The following is an 18249-nucleotide window of genomic DNA, read 5'->3' on the forward strand; positions in this document are numbered from 1 at the left end:
GGGACATTGTATCGTGCAAGCCCCGCCCCACTCCCCAATGACCAGAACACCCCCAAGACACCTCCTTTCAGGGCTCTCTCAAGCCGATTTCAGACTGCTTGGGAACTCCCCTGCTCTGCCCAGAAAGTCTCATTATGTGAGTAATAAACTCTTTCGTGCCTTCTAGTTATGCGCAAGGCTCCATCAGTCTGGACGTGGGAACCGCATTTTGGGTGGGGTCCATCCTATTTCTTCAGAGTGCCCAGGTAAACGTTACTCACTTAGGCGGTTGCTTACCTACAGCCTTTCTGTGGTCACTCAACTCCACTTGTGTGTTCGATCTCTCTAATGAGATTAAAAGCTAGACTGTCTCCAAAGCACCTACTGCAGTGCCATGAGTTTTAAGGAATTCTCCATTCTTGTTATGTGAAATCATTCATTCATTTGATATTTATTGGATGCCTGTTACATGCCAGGTACTTGGGAATACAAATGCGAACCAAAAAAATACACTTGCCTTTGGGGAGCTTACAATGCTAAGAGAAAGAGATGAGGGAGGCCTTAGTAGGGATGTAGAATTCTGCTGGGCAGAGAGAGAGGTAGAGGGAAGGGCAGGGCATTTCATGGGGAAGGATCCACAGAGTCCAAGTCTGGAGTGGGGAGGGTGTGGGGCATGGTAGAAGGCAGTGTGACTGTGGAGGATGGGTCTACAGGTGACAAGGGGGAGATCAGGCTGGAGAAGGACATGTGCACTTGACCTGGGCTCGCCCAGCCTCTTCTCCCGTGTGGAGGAACACATGTCCAGTCCTTAAGTGCCCTTTCACATGGGCTCTGTGGCTTCCTAGTTTCACCCTTAGCATGCAGAGCAGGGAACGCACCAGTCATTGTGCTGAGAAGTGGCATGGAGTGGCATGGGGGATGGCGGAGGAGGCACCAGGAGACGAGAGCTCTGCTCTCAACATCACCTCTTACGAGCCTCTTATGACGTGGAGCCTGTTTTTAAACGTTTGTGGGATTTGACTTTTTCATTTGGAAAATGAGGCCAAGTAACCGTTGTCTGCATAGCTCATACTCTAATGTAGATACAAGTGCTTTGAAGACTATAAAGCCCCTCTTTGTGCTTTTTGCAGGCTCCTACAGTTGCTGAATTGCAATTGCTGGTTTCCTTGTCTGGGACTCCCACAAGATTGTGAGTTCCCTGAGGGCAAGAGCTTTCTGAGCCATCTCTGTACGCCTCAGGCCTAGCAGGCTGCCTGGTGCTTAGGAAGAGCTCCATTAGTAAAGTTTGACATCTGGGCAGCCAGTGGGAGGGCCCTTGACAGGCTGAGAAAAGCTGCAGCTGCGGTAATTATTTCTCTCTGTGCCGAGGACCAAACTTTCCTCTTCAGGCTGCCACTTCACCCCTCTTCCCAGCTTGCATCACCATTAACCCTCCTGCAGTCCCATTACCCTCCCCTGGTGTCACCACAAAACTGAGGAAATTACACGGTGATCAGGGCTCCCAGCTACCGTGGCTGGGTCTGAAACACACTTTCTTGAAGCTCTGGGTTGAACACAGTTGCAATGTTTAATCTTCCAAATGAGGAAAAGGGATTTCTAACCTTCTAATAAGCTAAATGGAAATGACTAATTAACCTAATTACATTGGACTGGGTAGCAAAGTACAACTGTGCTAAACTGGCATTCAGAGAGGCAGCAAGGGGCCTTTTCAAAGGCTAACAATGCCCGGTACCACTTATGAGATTCTTTAATGAAGAAGAGAACATGCTGACTGACCAAAAGTGATCAGCAAGGTAATGGCATTGTATGTCTTGCTTCTAAGATCCTTTGGTACTCTGAACTTATTTACATAACAGAAATAGAGTCACAGATATAGAAAACAAACTTACGGTTACCAGGGGGAATGGGGGGGAGGGATAAATTGGGAGATTGGGATTGACATATACACACTACTGTATATAAAATAGATAACTAATAAGGACCTACTGTATAGCACAGGGAACTCTTCTCAATACTCTGTAATGACCTATATGGAAAAAGAATCTAAAAATGAGTGGATATATGTATATGTATAACCGATTCATTTTGCTGTGCAGCAGAAACTAACATAATATTGTAAATCAACTATACTCCAATAAAAATTTTTTAAGTAAAAAAAAAAAGAAAAAAGAAGAGAACATGCCCATTACCTAAAAGTTTACCATTTGATGAGACTTTAAAAATCCTTACAGAGGGTACTAATAAAAGCAGGATTTGATCACACAGATTTCATTCATCACCTGCTTATTAGATCTTCTGGGGAAACAGGGCAATCAATCTTCCTCATCAGACAGGGTGTTTTAAAAAATTTGTTTTATCATGTCCTGTTCAATTATACTTCCTTTGTTTCTTTAGGCTAAAAGCCAACTGAACACTTAAAAAGAGCATTCATCGGAGGGTGCATGCTGCATTGTGTTTCACCTGCCCACGTCCTGCACTGGGCTGGAGATGGATGGGGCTGGACATGGCTGCTCCGGTAACAAAACTCAGAGAGAAAGATAAAGCTTCACTCATTTGCAGAAAACTTTGAACAGCCAGATGAGCTTAGACCACAAAACAAAACCAAAAAGCAAAGCAAACCAAAGAGGAATGGAACCAAATTGCACCAAGTCGCTTTTGGAGTTGAGCTACGGAAAATGAAAGCAGTGAAGAGTGTTTTTGAATCACTTATTCTTTATGACTTTCGCTGCAGATGGCTTTGTGGGATAACAGAGAGAAAGGCAACTGGACTGAGCCCAGCTTGGCAACTCACCATTCCTCAAAGGTTTTCCTTCGATGGACAAATTCTATCAGGCACAGCCCATGTCAACCACAGCATATATACACCTTATAGCTGGGTAATTAATAATCATAACTGTGATAAGGTGAATTGTATGCCCCAGAAATATATGTTGAAGAACTAGCCTCCCAGATTTCAGAATGTGACCTTATTTGGGAATAAATAGGCTCTTTGCAGGTGTGATCCAGTTAATAAGATGAGGTCAGGAGGGTGGGCTCTGATCCATTGTGACTGATGCTCTTATAAGAAGAGAAGAGACGCAAAGACACAAAGGGAAGATGGCCATGTAGGGACTGTGGAGATGGAGGCAGAGATCTGAGTGGTCCTGCCACAAACCAGGAGTGCCTGGGGCTGCCAGAAGCTGGAAGAGGCAAGAAAGGGTCTTCTCCCTGAGGCTCTGGAGGGAGCATGACCTGCCAACACCTTAATTTCAGACTTCTAGCCTCCAGAACTCTGGCAGAATAATGCTGTGTTTTTAAGCCACCCAGCCTGTGGCACTTTGTTATGGCCATTCTAGGAAACAAATACAATAGCCATAACCACAACCACAATCGGTTTCCATTTACTGAACATTTATGTGTCTGGCATAACAGATAAGGAAACAGAGATAACCTGTCAGAGGCCACACACACTCAAACTTGAACCTGAACCCAGGAATGTCTGACTCCAGAGCCTGGGTTAACTGGTCCATCTCCATCATTGCTCCAGTTCTGCAAATGGGCTCATTTAGAACTGCTTCCCAGAATTTATTTTCCATACGAGCATCAGACTCTGAGTCATTATTCTCAAGCTCTGGGGCCATACTTCCCAGCAGGTAGCCATTGGCCACATGTGAGTATTGAGCAAATGAAATGTGGCCAGTATGACTGAAGAGTAGGATTTTTATTTGCATTTTATTTATTTATGTTTTTTAAAAAATTTAACACATTTATTCTTTTTTTGGTATAGTTGATTTTTTCCTTCATATTATTTATTTAGTTATTTGTTTATTTTTTTACAAGTTTTAACACATTTATTCTTTATTTGTTAATTTTAATTATTTTTAAATTTAAGTTTAGAAACTGGAACTTGCTTTAGTAATTGGAGAACTTTGAAGTATGTTTGAAACAACTTGGGTATATGAATCAAATGTTTTAACTCTAAATTTTATAAAATCTAAATTCAAATCAAGTATTTCTGATGAAGATTTAGCATCTGAATTGATATGTGTTATAAGTGCCAAAAATACACACCAGAATTTAGACTTTTACAAAAATATAAAATATCTCACTTATAACTTTTGTGACAATTACATATTAAAATGATAATATTTTGGCTGTATTGGGTTAAGGAAAATATATTATTAAGATTACTTTCATCAATTTCATTTTACATTTTTTTCATTTTGCATTTTTAATGTGCCTACTAGAAAAATTTAAATGACACATGTGATGTGCAATATATTTCTTTTGGACAGTGCTACTCTAGAGTGCGTCTATTCATTCATATCTTATCTTATGTAGCCTAGAAAAGCTGATGGTTTTCCACACATATGCTCTGCACTTAGTACAATTATTCTTAGGCATTTTATAACTTTGTGATTTTTGGTTGCTGTTGTGAATGGAGTTCCCCCTTGTTTCTTTCCCAACATATTATTCTCCTTCTCATTTGCCAGACTGGGTTCAGAATGACAAATGGAGCTAATATGTAAAAAATCAAATCACACCTTTATTATTTAGATCATGGATCAGAAAACTGTGGCCTGCAGGGACAATCTGGCCCACCATCTGTGTTTGTAAATAAAGTTTTATTGGAACTCAGCCATTTCCATTTGCTTACCTATGGTGTGTGACTTTGGCAGAGTTGAATAGTTGTGACAGAGTGTGGCCCTCAAAGCCTAGATATTTGCTATGTGACCCTGTGCAGAAAAAGTTTGATGACTCTCGATTTAGACATAGCCTTAAAGATGATTAAAAGAAGAGCTACAGACTCTGAAAAAAAGTTAGAAAAACATTTTGGGCAATGGCAGCATTTCCCAAGATGACTTCTTTGAAGAGGGCAGCACGCACATAAATGATTAAGTGCTGGGGTTTTGTTATAAAGTAAATCAACTTGGATGGATCTCAAGGGAGTTACACTGAGTGATCAAGCCAGTCCCCAAAGGTTACATACTGTATAATTCCATTTATATAACATCCTTGAAATGACAAAATTATACAAATGGAGTACAGATTAGTGGTTGCCAGGCATTAGGAATTGGGGGAGGGAGGAGGTTGTTGTTTCTATAACAGGATGACATACACACCAGACGGAGTTCTCTGGGTATTGACTGTGGTGGTGATTACATGATAAATGTGTGTGATAAAACTAAACACACACACACACGTGCATGAAAAACAGGTGTAATCAGAATAGAGTAGTAGATTGTATCAATGTCAGCTTTCTGGATGTGATATTGCGCTACAGGAAAGCTAGATGTGACCACTGTGGGGAATGGGGTGCAAAGAATCTCTGTTATTTATTATAATTGCACATGAATCATTGTCTCAAAAAATTCTAGTAAAAAGACAGAGAGACAATCATATTACTTCAGACTCAGACTTCCTTGTGCTACAGAACATGTAGGAAAGCCAGCAGACACGGAAGGTTATAAATAGGATTCACTTTGTGCAGGTGCCATCTTCACACGGCAACAGCACCTGCCGTGGGGCTCCTGCAGGTGGGGACTGGACCTCCTCCCACCTGGAGAGTGCGTCTAGACTCTGGGGCTGGTGGTCACCTGGTCCACGCTTACTGCTCAGCCCTATGAATGCAGGCGTGGTCCCTACTGAAAGGAGCTCATAGCTTGTGATCTTTTCGATGTTCGTAGAATCCCAATGAAACTAAGCTGGATAACATGGAAGGAAGATGGACTTTGCCATCAGACAGACCAGAACTCGATTCCTGGATCTGCTACTTATAAGATGAATGATCTCACTTTTCTTACATGTTAAATGGGAAAAAGTAATACCTATTGCCCAGGTGAACATGAGAATAAAATAAGGTAGTGAATTTTTAAGGTGCTCGATAAACGTGAGCTATTATTAACCACTGAGAACCCCAGGCTGGAACATGTTCCTTGCTTTGAGGCCATCAGGACCCACGGGGAGATGGATGGCTGGCAGAGGCCTGGCATCTGTCCACTCCATGGAAACGCTTGCGCAGCATCTCCACCCCAGCCCCGGCCTCACAGAGGAGCCCGCATTCCGGCCCTGAGCGCTGGCAGGTGGAAGGCAGCTCCGCTGAGTCAGAAACACTCACAGGGTCCTTCTGTTCCCTAACATCCTGGAGGCAGAGCCCACGCACAAGCACAAGCACACACACCTGCTCCTTCTCTGCAAAGCCTTCCCCATAGGCCTGGGGAGGGGGAGTGCTGCCACGGGGTGCAGACAAAGGGACAGACACACCAATGTTTAACACAGCTCATGGTGAGCCCCCAACACACCCCTGCAGGCTTCCTGGGGACAAGTGTCAGGAAAACACTCCAGGAGAGGAGAACGTGACTTTCTCCCTGGGGGCTGGTACTGACCTTGATGCCACCCCAGGCCTGATGGGAGAGGAACTCCACGGGACTGGTGACACCTGTCTGCACTGGAGATCGAAGCAGGAAGTCCAACTCTGCTGCACTGACTTCCTGGTTCAGGAGGAGAATCTGCAATGTGGGAGGACAGTGCTGCATTTCTTTAGCTGGCGGCAGTCACGGGTCCCAGAGATCTCTGGGGTTGTCACTCAGTGTAACTAGTGCCACTTCTAACGCTAGAGCCTGCCCGTCAATTTTGGTTGTTGAAAGAGGATGAAGTGGGAGAAAGTGTATATCTGTGCAAATCACCTCTGGGTGCAACTGACTTCACCCCAAATATCAGCATGAGTCAAATGCACACAGTGAATAACTGTATCTTGTTAAGCAAGGACTTCATGGATCAATCATAAGTGCCATGAAGTACCTTCCTACAGTCTCACAGAGAAGATGACACATGCAAGTGACATGATTTGAGGAGACTGTCAAAGTAACGGATGAACACATGCAAAATAGAAGTGCACATGTGAATCAATACTACTAATGGTGTTCCAGACTGGGGCAGTGGCCAGCAAGCAGGGGTGGGGGATGAATTTGGCTAAACTTTCTCTAAGTGGTCCTGAATTGGGTTTTAGAGATGCTACGCGATGGGAAGATTTAGGCAGGATTTCCGTGGGGCGGGGGCAGTGGAAAGTGCAGAGGCTTGGGAGGGAATCAGTGCAGTGCATTGGGCAGGTGGTGCAAAGCACTCGGCTGGGTTAGAACTAAAAATTCACGCTGAGAGGCGCTCAGGAAACTGTTCTGCCCCTTTCAGATGGCATTCTCCGCTGAAAACTTACAGATGGGAATACTCACGAAGAAAAAATAATTTGGTTAGTTTGAGGAAAAGTCTTTTAAGGAGAAAACAGGCTAGAAATAGCAGGTGAGGTGAAGAAGCCCTTGTAAAATGAGGTTGAAATATTTATGAGGGGGGTGGAGTGAGAGCTGGGGGTGGAAGGTCCTTAGGGTTTGGGGTAAATGAGTGGCAGGAGGGAAATTTGTCTGTGTTGGGGCTCAAGTTCCTTCTGTGATGGCCAAGCTGTCATCTGGGCTGGAGAGGGGAACACAGAGGGTGAGAGGGATAAGCCACGCTAACATTCCCCCGTGAATTTAGGCTTCGGAACGTGCAAACAGAGTCAGCGCAGGAATGATTATGGAATATCTGACTTTTAGGATTGGAAGAGACCTACAGGGTAATCTGGTCTGTGCTTCTAATTTATATATGAAAAAAAGATCCCAATCCTAAATGATTAGAGAGATAGATGCAAGGAAATAAATTTCCATGGTTTTTTGATGTTGAGAATAAGCAGAAGGCAAGGGTTTCTTATTAACACTGGAAGCCCTGATGCTCCCAAGCCCTTGAGAAGCAGCGTTCTTAAGGAGTTTTCTAAGGCCAAGGCTGCTATGGCTATAGAAGGACATTTGCAATTTCTTATTCTGGGGGAAGGTTTGGACATTAAACTTGCAACCTTACAGGTAAATAAATAATTAGGGATATTCTACCAAAGTTCTTACTGCATCTCAAAAAGTATCTAGGATTAGTATGGCCATTCAGTTTCATCCTCAGTGCTAGTTGGGACTGATTGGTAGTGGCTGCTGAAGGGCTCTGTTGAGGAGGATCTTAGATCATCCAGGATCACCAAGAAAAAGTAAAATGGTTGATTAAGCATGTCTGCCATGAGTGGGACAATGGTGGGGGCAGCATGTGTGCACCATATTGGACCTTCTTATCTGATGCCTCTGCTTAGAGCACAAAAGTCTTCACAGACAATGGAAACTGATGTTAAGAGAAGAAAGTTTCTTTACACCTGCTGGTTGGGCATATACAGTGACCTGTTTTCTGGAAATTTCTTCAATCCACTTTTACCTGAAAGGTGAGCTGGGAAAGGTAGGTCAGCTTATCACGCTCAAAGAGCCCACGGGTGGTGTACTGGTACATAGAGAAGGTGATGCTGTCTGTTAGATTGGCCACCCGTTCCTTGAGGCTCTCAGCAGGAGCAGCCTTCTCCACAGCCTTCTGGAAGACGATGTTGAAGGCCTGGGGACAGGAGGTAGGACACTGGTAATTTACACAGCTCTGTGTACATAGCTAGTACAACTACCTGTGATGAGTATTACGATTTGCCAGCCCCAGAAATGTTTCCCCAGCATAATCTGCCAAGAAGGTACAGTGGCAACAAGAAAACTCTTGTCTTAGTTTGCTAAGCTCGTCTTAATTTGCTCATATAAATTATTACGTTGTCACAAAGTGGGCAAAGCTATGGGGCATATAGAGAAGAGCCAACAGTTTTGGTCAGTGAAAAACATATGTCCAGTGGCCAAAATAATTAAATTAAATCCAATAAGTTTTGTTGGAAAGTAAACACAGTCAATGATAACCAGTTAGGATGGATGATTCTATCTTCTAGATCAGCCATCCCCAACATTTTTGGCACGGTTTCGTGGAAGACAGATTTTCCCCAGATGGGTGGTGGTGGGGTGGGGGGTGGTTCAGGCGGTAATGCGAGCAATGGGGAGTGGCAGATGAAGCTTTGCTTGCTCGCCTGCCGTTCACCTCCTGCTGTGCGGCCTGGTTCCTAACAGGCCACAGACCAGGGAGTTGGGGATCCCTGCATCTAGATTATAAAATTCCCGATGGTAGAATCAATATCATGTACAACTTTGCTGTCTAGAAGAGACCCTTGTACATAACAGGCACTCAAAATATTTTCAATTAATTACTTTTCCTTTTGGTAATGATCAGAACATCAGGTGTTCCTTGTTTTTCTTTCCAGTAATTCTGCATCGTTTGGTGAGTCCACTTACATGTGCTTTTTTCTTAGGGACTCTTGCTGCAATGGTGGGAGCAGAGCCTGCTTTGGTTACATCTTCTGAACTATACATTATGGGTATAATATGAAATAAAAATCTATGAATCAATTTTCCATTGTTTTAAACTTAGATATAGACTATTTATAAAAAATTAATATTAGGAATGCTGCATTTTGAATGTGATATGAATAGAGAGAATCATTACAGAAAATAAAAATCAAGATATAATTGGGTCTTTTCAATTTTTGGCTATGCAGATTTCCAGTCTTGGGTTTTTTGGTTTGTTTTTTGTTTTGTTTTGTTTGTTTTGAACACATATTTTCATGTGCTTCATCTAATCTCCTTTCTTCAGAAAGAGTCACTGAGGTAGATTTCAACTACTCTCAGAACTATGGAAGTGATCCCATAGTTATTAGGCTTATCATGCTAACTTTTATGCTGTTTTAAAATCTTTTATAATTCTTTCATATGGGGCTTTGACCTGAATATAATGCCAAGTATTGGATTTCGTTTATAAACATAAAATATTACAAACACAGTTTACTTAACCTGCAGAGACTCTGAGTTGAGGGAAGGGGATTGGGACAGGATGGAATGCCATCTCCAACTGAATGAGTTCCAGGTAGTGGAGGCCCTCACCTCATCCCCACACCCTGGCCTCCATATGCCAGCTGAGCTTCACAGAATGAGGTGTGTGCTCTGAATGTGTGTGTGTGTGTGTCCTCTCTGTTTGTTGGGTTAAACCAGAGAAGTTGTTCAGAAATGCTCCACCACCCACTAAGCCCTCTTCAACTGTGGTCTTTTGGTGAACGCCTTAGGGGAGAAAGATATACTTTCAGAGATGTAATTAAAATTTATAGGTCTTTATTTTTTTCATGAGTAAGATAAGCCTAGTCAGCACTTACAATTTGCTAACGTCTTTGGTTTTAGAAATATTTCAGCAACCATAAAGCACTAGCTTTGAGGATATTAGGGTAATAAGGAAAGTAATTTAAAGTTGGACTATTATCATGGCCTGCTTTGGTTTTAACTGATAAAAATGACATGCACATTTGATCATCCCGATTAGATTTTAAGCTCTTTGGGGCAGGGGTCACTTCTCATGTTTCTTGGTATCCTCTTCCACACTTTCAGTAAGCATAGTTCCTGCTGTAATATATGTACTTAGTGAGTGAGGCCAAGACCTGCTGTGGTCTCTCTTGCTGTTCTAGCCAAGTAACCAATGAGTCATGAAAGACCCAATTAAAGAGACGAGGACTGTAAGGCAATGTAGCTGCTCTCCTGGATTTGATCTTAAATAGCTGCCACAGCTAATGAAACACATAGATAAGCCCTCATGGAGAGCTGCACTGGCTGTATTACACTGCTGAATTATGACTATTCAGAAAATTCCAGGTGTAAGTCACCTTGAGAGAAAATTGGTACATCGGGTGGATCTTGCCGAGGTCATTCATGATGAAGTAGAGCAGAGAGGCCCGGGCAGCTGCCGGCCGATAGTGTTCCCGGGCCTCGTTGATTTTCATCTCCGTCACCTTGGCCTCCTGCACCTGTTAGAAAAATCAATAGTGGTCCATTGTTCAAACCAACCAGGGCTACCTGAGAATCAGCATGGCCTCTCTGTGTAAGCACACTGTGTCTGTGTGTGCGGTGGGTGGACTGGGATGGGGGGAGCAGCTAGAGGGTAGAAAGCTGCCATGGTTTTCCTTAACTGAGCTTGAGTGAGGAAGAGATGACACACTCCTAGTCCTTCACAAGGTGAAAGTGTCAGCCCCTCCAGTGGGGACATGTGGGAGATACATACACACACACACACACACACACACACACAACTTGAAAAATAAGCCAGAATTCTAGGCAATGGAATCCAGTAAAAGCAGCACGATCTAATTTTCTGTTTTCTTAATTTTTATGAGTTAATATGTAAATTCACAAAGAAGATCTCTTTCAATGGAGGTCTATTTTCAGAAAATTTATCAGAGGTAAAAATGAGAAAAGAGACCTAAGCATCAAAGAGGGATTCTGTAAGAACATGTTATTAAGTACAACCTCAGTATGACCTGTCTTATGCTCCAGCATAGAGTGAAACTACTGATAATTCATGAGAGTCCTGCAGGAAAAAACAATGATCCCTACTGAAGATGAGCTCTCAATAAACAATTACAAACTTCAGGAGGAAGTGTTACCAAAGGGGACAATTAGAAGACCCCCTACCTCCCCCCCCAAAAAAAATCCCAGAAAGATTAGCATCCCAAGAGCTGAAGATGATTGAACTACCTACCATTAGCTAATTGTGTTTAAAAGCAGTAAAGATAAAAGAAAGCATAAAATCAGGACATTATAAAAAAAGAACAGACATTATCTGAAAAAGAACTAACTAGAACTTCTAAAAACAAGAATACAGTTATTAAAATGGAAAACTCAGTGACTGGTTAAATAATGGACTTGAGTTGAAAGAGAATAAGCAAACTAAAAGATAAATTCTGAGGAAATTGTTACACAAGCAGCTCAGAGAGAAATAAAGATGGAAAATATGTAAAAGAGGTTGAAACTTGGCAGATAAAGTGAAAAGATTTAAAATACATCTAAAAAAAAAGAAAAAAAATATGTCTAACAGAAATGAGTACAGAATAGAGAGGGAGAGGCAATATTTGAGCTATAATAGTTAAGAATTTTCCAAAATTGATTAAAGACCAGAGGTTTTACTTTGAAGAAGCAGTCAATGTCAAAGGCAGCTTACTATCCACAGGCTGCTGAAGAAGTAATTATTTGTTTCAATCAGAAGAAAACTGAATCCAAAAGGAATAAATGAGATGCAAGAATTCCTTAAATATACAGTCAATCTAAATAACAAAGCCTACTGGGGACTTCCCTCATGGTCCAGGGTTAAGACTCCATGCTTCCACTACAGGGGGCACAGGTTGGATCCCTGCTCAGGGAACTAAGATCCCACATGCTGTGTGGTGCAGCCCAAAATATATATATTATAAAAAAATAACAAAGACTATAAAAAACATGATCAGTTTGGAAGTAGTAGATAAAAGCAAGGTGGAACTAAAGTGTTATGAAACAGTAGCAGAAGATGGAAAAAATGACCAAGTATTCTAATGTCCTAATATTGTTTTGGAAGAGGCTAGATACAGTGCTTAATTTTAGACTTTGTTAAGTCAATACATATATTGTTAAGTCACATATAAAATGAAATATATTTCTCATATATAAATGAAACAAGGTTAATTAACAAAATAGAGTAAATAACTTTAAAATCAGCAAAGGATAAAAGAGGATGATAAAGAAAAATCAAGAAAGGAGAAAAAATAAACAAAAAGCATGGTTAAAAGAAAGTACAAATTAAGATAGCAGAAAGAAATCCAACTATATCAGTAATGTTAGTAAATGTAAATTGGTCAAATTCAGTAGTTAAAAGACAAAGATTCTCAGGATGGAGTGGAATGGAATAAAAATCACATAATTGCTCAGATTGTGTTACCACAGATTCATACTATTCATGCTCACCTGGGTCCTTAATGCTGTGCATTAATCTATGTCCTTAGTCAACTTTCATTCCCATCTCCCACAACAACTATTATGAACCTTCACTCCTTCCCCCAAGCACCCTACCTCACCACCATCCCCTCATTCTAAGCAGATGACCATGACTATAACTCATGCTTTCACAGATGTATTATATAGGGACCATCCTTAATTCTGCCTTCCCTCCCACTCCCTTAATTTTCTGACCCCCCCAACCCCATTGCTCACATTGACCTATGGACCATTTGTAGATTCATGTTTGCCCCCTCTCCCCCATTATATTGGAATTAACTCTCCATATTTCTAAAGATAAGCTCTTCCTCAGTGACCTGAATGACATTTCCCCTGATTTTTTATGTACCCCATTGTACTAATCATTACTTCTCATTTCTGTACATCCAACTCTTCTTCTCAATGGCTCCTTTTCCTTTACAATCCATGCATCCTCCAATGTCCAGCTAGGATCTTAGTAAGCTCAGTTTCTGCCATCTTGGAGAAAAATCCTCCAAGGATGCTATGTCCTCCTTAAGTTACAATCCTTTTTCTTTCTACCATTTTATAGTCTGGCTTCTTTAAAGAGTTGTCTATACTCACTTCCCCTTTCTCAACTCCTATTTACTATCATTCTAAGGCACTCTGGCTTCTGCTACTTCATGGAAACCATTCTCCTCAAGATTACTGATAACTCCTTTTTGCAAAATTCAGTGGCTACATCTCAGCTGTATCTTCTTTGCGTTCTCAGCACCATTTGACACCATTGACATCCCTTCCTGAAACGCTTTCTTTCATAATGCCTTATTTCCCTGCTTTTCCTCCCGTCTCCGCTCTAGTCCGTGCTTTCCATCTTCTGAACTTGTCCTGAAATGTGTTCATATACTTCAGTACTCTACTCCCAGTCCTATCACTGCACACACACCTCCCAGGTGACTTCATCCACTCCTACAGTTTCAACAATCAACTACTCACTAAAAAGTCTCAGCACTCTATCACCAGCCAAGATCATATATCCCAAAACCCACGGGATGTTCCCATGTGCATGGCCCAGAGGCATTTCAAACTCAACATGACATAAACTAAAATCATCATTTCTTCCCACCCCCAAATCCACTCATGCTCTCTTCTCTCAGGTAGTGGCACCAATACCTATCTAGATGTTTATTCCTGGAACTGAGACATTTCCTCGACAATACTTTTATCCGTATATAATCATATCCAATCAGTTAACAAGTTTTCCAATTCTATCTCCTTGAAGTGGCCCATAGCTCTTGAATTTGCCCACTTCTTTGTACCATCACTGCCAACCTTACTTCAGAATGCCATCACTTCTAATCTGAATTACTGTACCCCCTCCTGCTTTCTCTGTCTCCTGCTTCCCCAAGCTCTCCTCTGAATTGGAGCTGGAGTGATCTTCCTAAAGCACAGGTCTGATCATGTTACTCTCTTGTCTAAAGAGGGAAAAAAAAAACCTCTTTTAGGAACCCTAACTCCCATCTACAGCCCACACTTAGCATGGTCTACAGAATCCTTTGTGATGGAGCCAGCCTCCCTTTCATGCCTCATCTCCAGTGACTACTTGCATCCCCTCTACACTCTCTCAATGTCCCACTCATACTACAGGGAAGCATCCTTCTACCGCTAACCCAACATGGGCTGGGTGCTCTTCCTCTGTGTGTTCATGACTCCCCATGCTTCCTCTCCCACAGCCCTCATCACAGTTTGGTAACTGCCTGTCCTTCTCCCTTAGAGAACCAGGTCCTGGAAGCCTGGGATTCTTGGCTTCCTTGTGGTACCCCCACCTTCTGCCATGGAATTTGGAATATAACAGCTTCCAACCAAGTATTGATTGGATGAATGAATGAGAAAGAGAAAGAAGACAAAAAGAAAAGAAACAACAAAAGAATAAAAGGCTGCATACAAAAAGCCTGGCACACAGCAGGTGCTCAATAATTGTTCACTGACTTTAAAGAAAAGGATAAAGAAAGAGAGGAGGAGGTAGGGAGAAGAGACCAACATGGTCAATTCCATCTCTGACCTTCTCCCTCTGTGTGAGTTGGGCTCTGTTCCCTCATCTCTCCTGCCCAAGGCAGTGGAACTTCTACCATAATTGTTTTACAAACTCTGCATGCCCCTCTCTAGAGACATGGAGGCCATAGAGAACCAGCAGTAAAACTTGGTGGTCACACAGCGACTGAGGAGACAAGGCAAGGCTGGACCTTCCTCCTTTCAGTCTCTCATTCCGGCCGTAGTTGTCTGTTATCTCAGAGTGAGTAGGACCTGGTTTATCTGCCCTGTCCATCATTGCTTTTCATTTTTCCTAACTTGTCCCTACCTCGAACAAAGTCTTATTTCTCATATTTGGAGAAATCCCAATAAACTGACAATAAAGGTATTCCTTCAAAGGTGCATCATTCCTGGGCACTGTTACAGACATGCTTATCCTGCTCAGAACCAGGAACTTAATTCCTCTTCTGGTCCAAGAGCAGGACTGAGAATGTGAAAGGGCCCCTGTAGGGTCAGCAGTCTGCTGGGGAAGGGCAGACTTTTATTCCCGCAAGGGGGAATAAAAGTCTCCCAAACGTTGTGAAACAAAGGAAGGAAGCTATATGCTAAGTAGTTTTGCAGGATGATACCGTTTTTTTTTTTTTTTTTTTTTTGAGAGCTGAGTTTCCCTGGACGTCACTGAAGTTTTCCCATTAAAATCAGACTTGTGAGCTTTTGGCAGGCTGTGAGTTTTCTCGGGGTGCAATCATGCCTGAACCAGCCAACTTGTAAAACAGTGTGATTCCTTAGCTTCAGGGCAATTCCATGGACTCACTGAGGTATTCAGTTTGAGCGACTATTTCCTGCACAGAGCACGAGGCCCTGCGCAGACGTAAGTCCTCGTCAAACGTCTGCAGAGTAGAGCCGTCAAGGGCATTTCCCAGGAGGTGGGGGCACTCCGGAACGCAGGATGTGACGTAGTCATTTCAGGAATCCTGCCTAGCTGGACTTTCTAGGAGAAACTCAGGAAGATGGAAGAGCCACCTGTTACTCTTTTTATCCCCTAGAAGTAGGACTCAGGGAGTAGGAGGAGGGCCTCTGTCCGCCAGCCTAGGTTGCCAGGTCTTACCTTTTTCTCAACTTCTGCAGCAGTCTGCTTGGTGATCTCAAGGTTCTCCACCAAGGCCGTTTCTCCCAGGAAGTTCCCGGAGGCCGAGGAGAGGCGAGAAAGCAGGTTGTCTTCTAATGTTTTGAGGGTGATTTTGAACCCATTCTGCTGCTTCGTGAGATCTGACTGCAAATATCACATAAGGGAAAGTCAGGTGTAGAAGCCCAGAGCATCCTGTTCTCGGGGTAGGTCTGAATAGATAAAGGGTTATGGGCCAGAATCCCTTCCCTTAGCAAACTGGAAGCAGGATAGCAGAGTGCTTGGGACCACAAGCAGACAAAATCAGCAGGTGACCTGAACCCCAACTGTACCAGTTACTAGTCATGTGACCTTGGGCTGAGTTACCTCTTAACACGTCATAACCTCAGCTGGGTTAACCCTGGCCCTACTCGTAGGAGTGCTGTGCAAGGCTTAGCACAATGCTGGGACACAGTCTAGTCACTAAATGGAAGTTATTTCTGGGAATAGTTAGAGGGTGGGGTCAAGTTTTATTTCTCTGGAAGGTCCTGTCTATCACCACTTTGCTGGCCCCCAAGGGAAGAGCTCTCCTATAGATGACCTTAAAAAAAAAACAACAACTAGAAATGGTTTTATACAGTTTCGACAAGATAATCACAGGAGCCCTCCTTAAGGTTGGAGTGGGGCATTGGTATCCAGGCAGATCTTACCTCCTCTCCCTTTTTGATTGTTAGGTTCTACGTCCTAAAGCACTGGGCACTCTCTTACTGTGGGTGGGCGCACATGTAACCTCAGGCAGCTGCGGTTTCTCTGCTCTTGTACAGCCTGGGATTATTGCCTTTGGATCCATGGAAAGAACACTTCTTGTTGGAGGCCCCAGCCACAGTCACCCTGGCCTATCTTCTGTTTCTTAAAAACACATGCCTCCATCTTGCTTTATAACCAGAATTCACTCTTCTCTCTGCTGTGGGTGCTCTGAGCCAAAGGCTCATGCCACCTCCTCACAGAATATTTTTCTGACCTTCCCAATTTAAATTAGCCCCCTGGCACTCTAACATCCCCCTGCTCTTATAATCTAATCATGTCTAAGGAGAGGGGGAAAAAGGATACTATTTGCTATGGACAAAAGTGTGCCCCCCCAAGTTCATATGTTGAAGCCCTAACTCCCCCCTCCCCCATGTGACTGTATTGGAGGTGGAGGTAATTAAGGTTAAATGAGGTCATGAGAATGGGGTCCTCATGGTGGGATTAGTGCCCTTATAAGCAGAGACATCAGAGAGCTTGCTCTCTCTGCACACACAAGGAAGAGGTCTATGAGTACATGGTGAGACGGTGGCCACCTACAAGCCAGGAAGAGAGGTCTCACCAGAAACTGGACCCGTAACTCAGACTTCCAGCTTCCAGACTGTGAGAAAATAAATGTCTGCTGTTCAAGCCACATAGTCTATGGTATTTTGTGATGGCCGCCCAAGATGACTAAGACGCTACCCTAAAGTGGCTGAATCCATTTCTACTGCCCTTGCAGGACTGAACCCCACTTAGTTCTGGACACAGACATGGAGCACATGTGGTGAGAGGCCCAAACGTGTTCCTGTACAGCCTGTGCCAGCCCTGCTCTTGGACAGGAGTGTGGGTTCTCCCAGCTGCCTCCTGCCTCCTGTTCTTCAGCCTGCTCTATCCTCTGTTTCCCAGTAGGGTATTCCAGGTGGCTGGATGGTGCTGGCGCTCCTCCGAACTCTAGCGAAACCACACTGCTCAGCTTCTGGAGGAACAGCCCCACCTATCCCAGAGTGGGGTACACGGCAAGGTCTGGTGGCAGGGCATCTCCTTCTTCCCTTCCTTGCTGGGTACTTGACGCACCTTCAGCTTCTCCAGGTCTGGCCTCTCCATGCTGACCACAGCAGCCAGCAGCTGGTCCTCCAGGCCGTCCCTGGTCACGGTGAAGTTGATCAGGGTGGCCTGAGCCTGCAGCTCGGGTTGGTAGTGAGGATTGGCCAGCTTGGTGTGAAGGATGAGCCGGAACTTGGGATTGTACTCACACTCTTTGTCTCCGATTTTAATGAACCTGGAACACAAGGGCTCATGTGAAGGTGGAGTGCCTTCCTGTGAGCTTTGGTCAGGGACAGAATCCTACACGGGTTTTTTTGCAAATTCACAGCAAACAACATTGCCATACTCAGATGACTCCTCCCGAGCGTGTCTAGGTTGAGCCCTCAGGCGGGGAACAGGGGTGGAGGGTGACAGACCTTCTCCCACCGCCACCACATCTGATTTTGCGGGCACAGCTGGAAGAAGAGCCACTCACTTTGTGGTCCGTGTACATGAGTGCATTATGGAACGTTTCCAGCAGATGGCAGTAAAGCATTTGCAGGAAGGGGAACCTTCTTAGAGTTTGCACGAAGGTGATTTATAGGCTAGCAATAGGGCTTA

At 43.5% G+C, this 18249-nt stretch overlaps 1 protein-coding gene across 2 annotated transcripts in view; it reads right to left on the reverse strand.

Moving 5' to 3' along the window:
* The window catches only part of DNAH9 (dynein axonemal heavy chain 9), a gene marked incomplete at its 5' end in the record, with an annotated part of 308568 nt that overhangs the window by 42022 nt on the left and 248297 nt on the right, over window positions 1-18249 (reverse strand). For both annotated transcript variants that reach the window (XM_082605525.1, XM_082605524.1), the window contains 5 exons: window positions 6345-6467; window positions 8239-8409; window positions 10589-10729; window positions 15823-15987; window positions 17680-17922. In XM_082605525.1, the coding sequence (XP_082461651.1) occupies window positions 6345-6467; window positions 8239-8409; window positions 10589-10729; window positions 15823-15987; window positions 17680-17922 (843 nt within the window). The remainder of the gene's footprint in view (window positions 1-6344; window positions 6468-8238; window positions 8410-10588; window positions 10730-15822; window positions 15988-17679; window positions 17923-18249) is intronic.

Source organism: Mesoplodon mirus (genome assembly GCF_964341445.2).
Source record: "Mesoplodon mirus genome assembly, chromosome: 18".
In the NCBI taxonomy this organism is placed as follows: Eukaryota; Metazoa; Chordata; class Mammalia; order Artiodactyla; family Ziphiidae; genus Mesoplodon; species Mesoplodon mirus.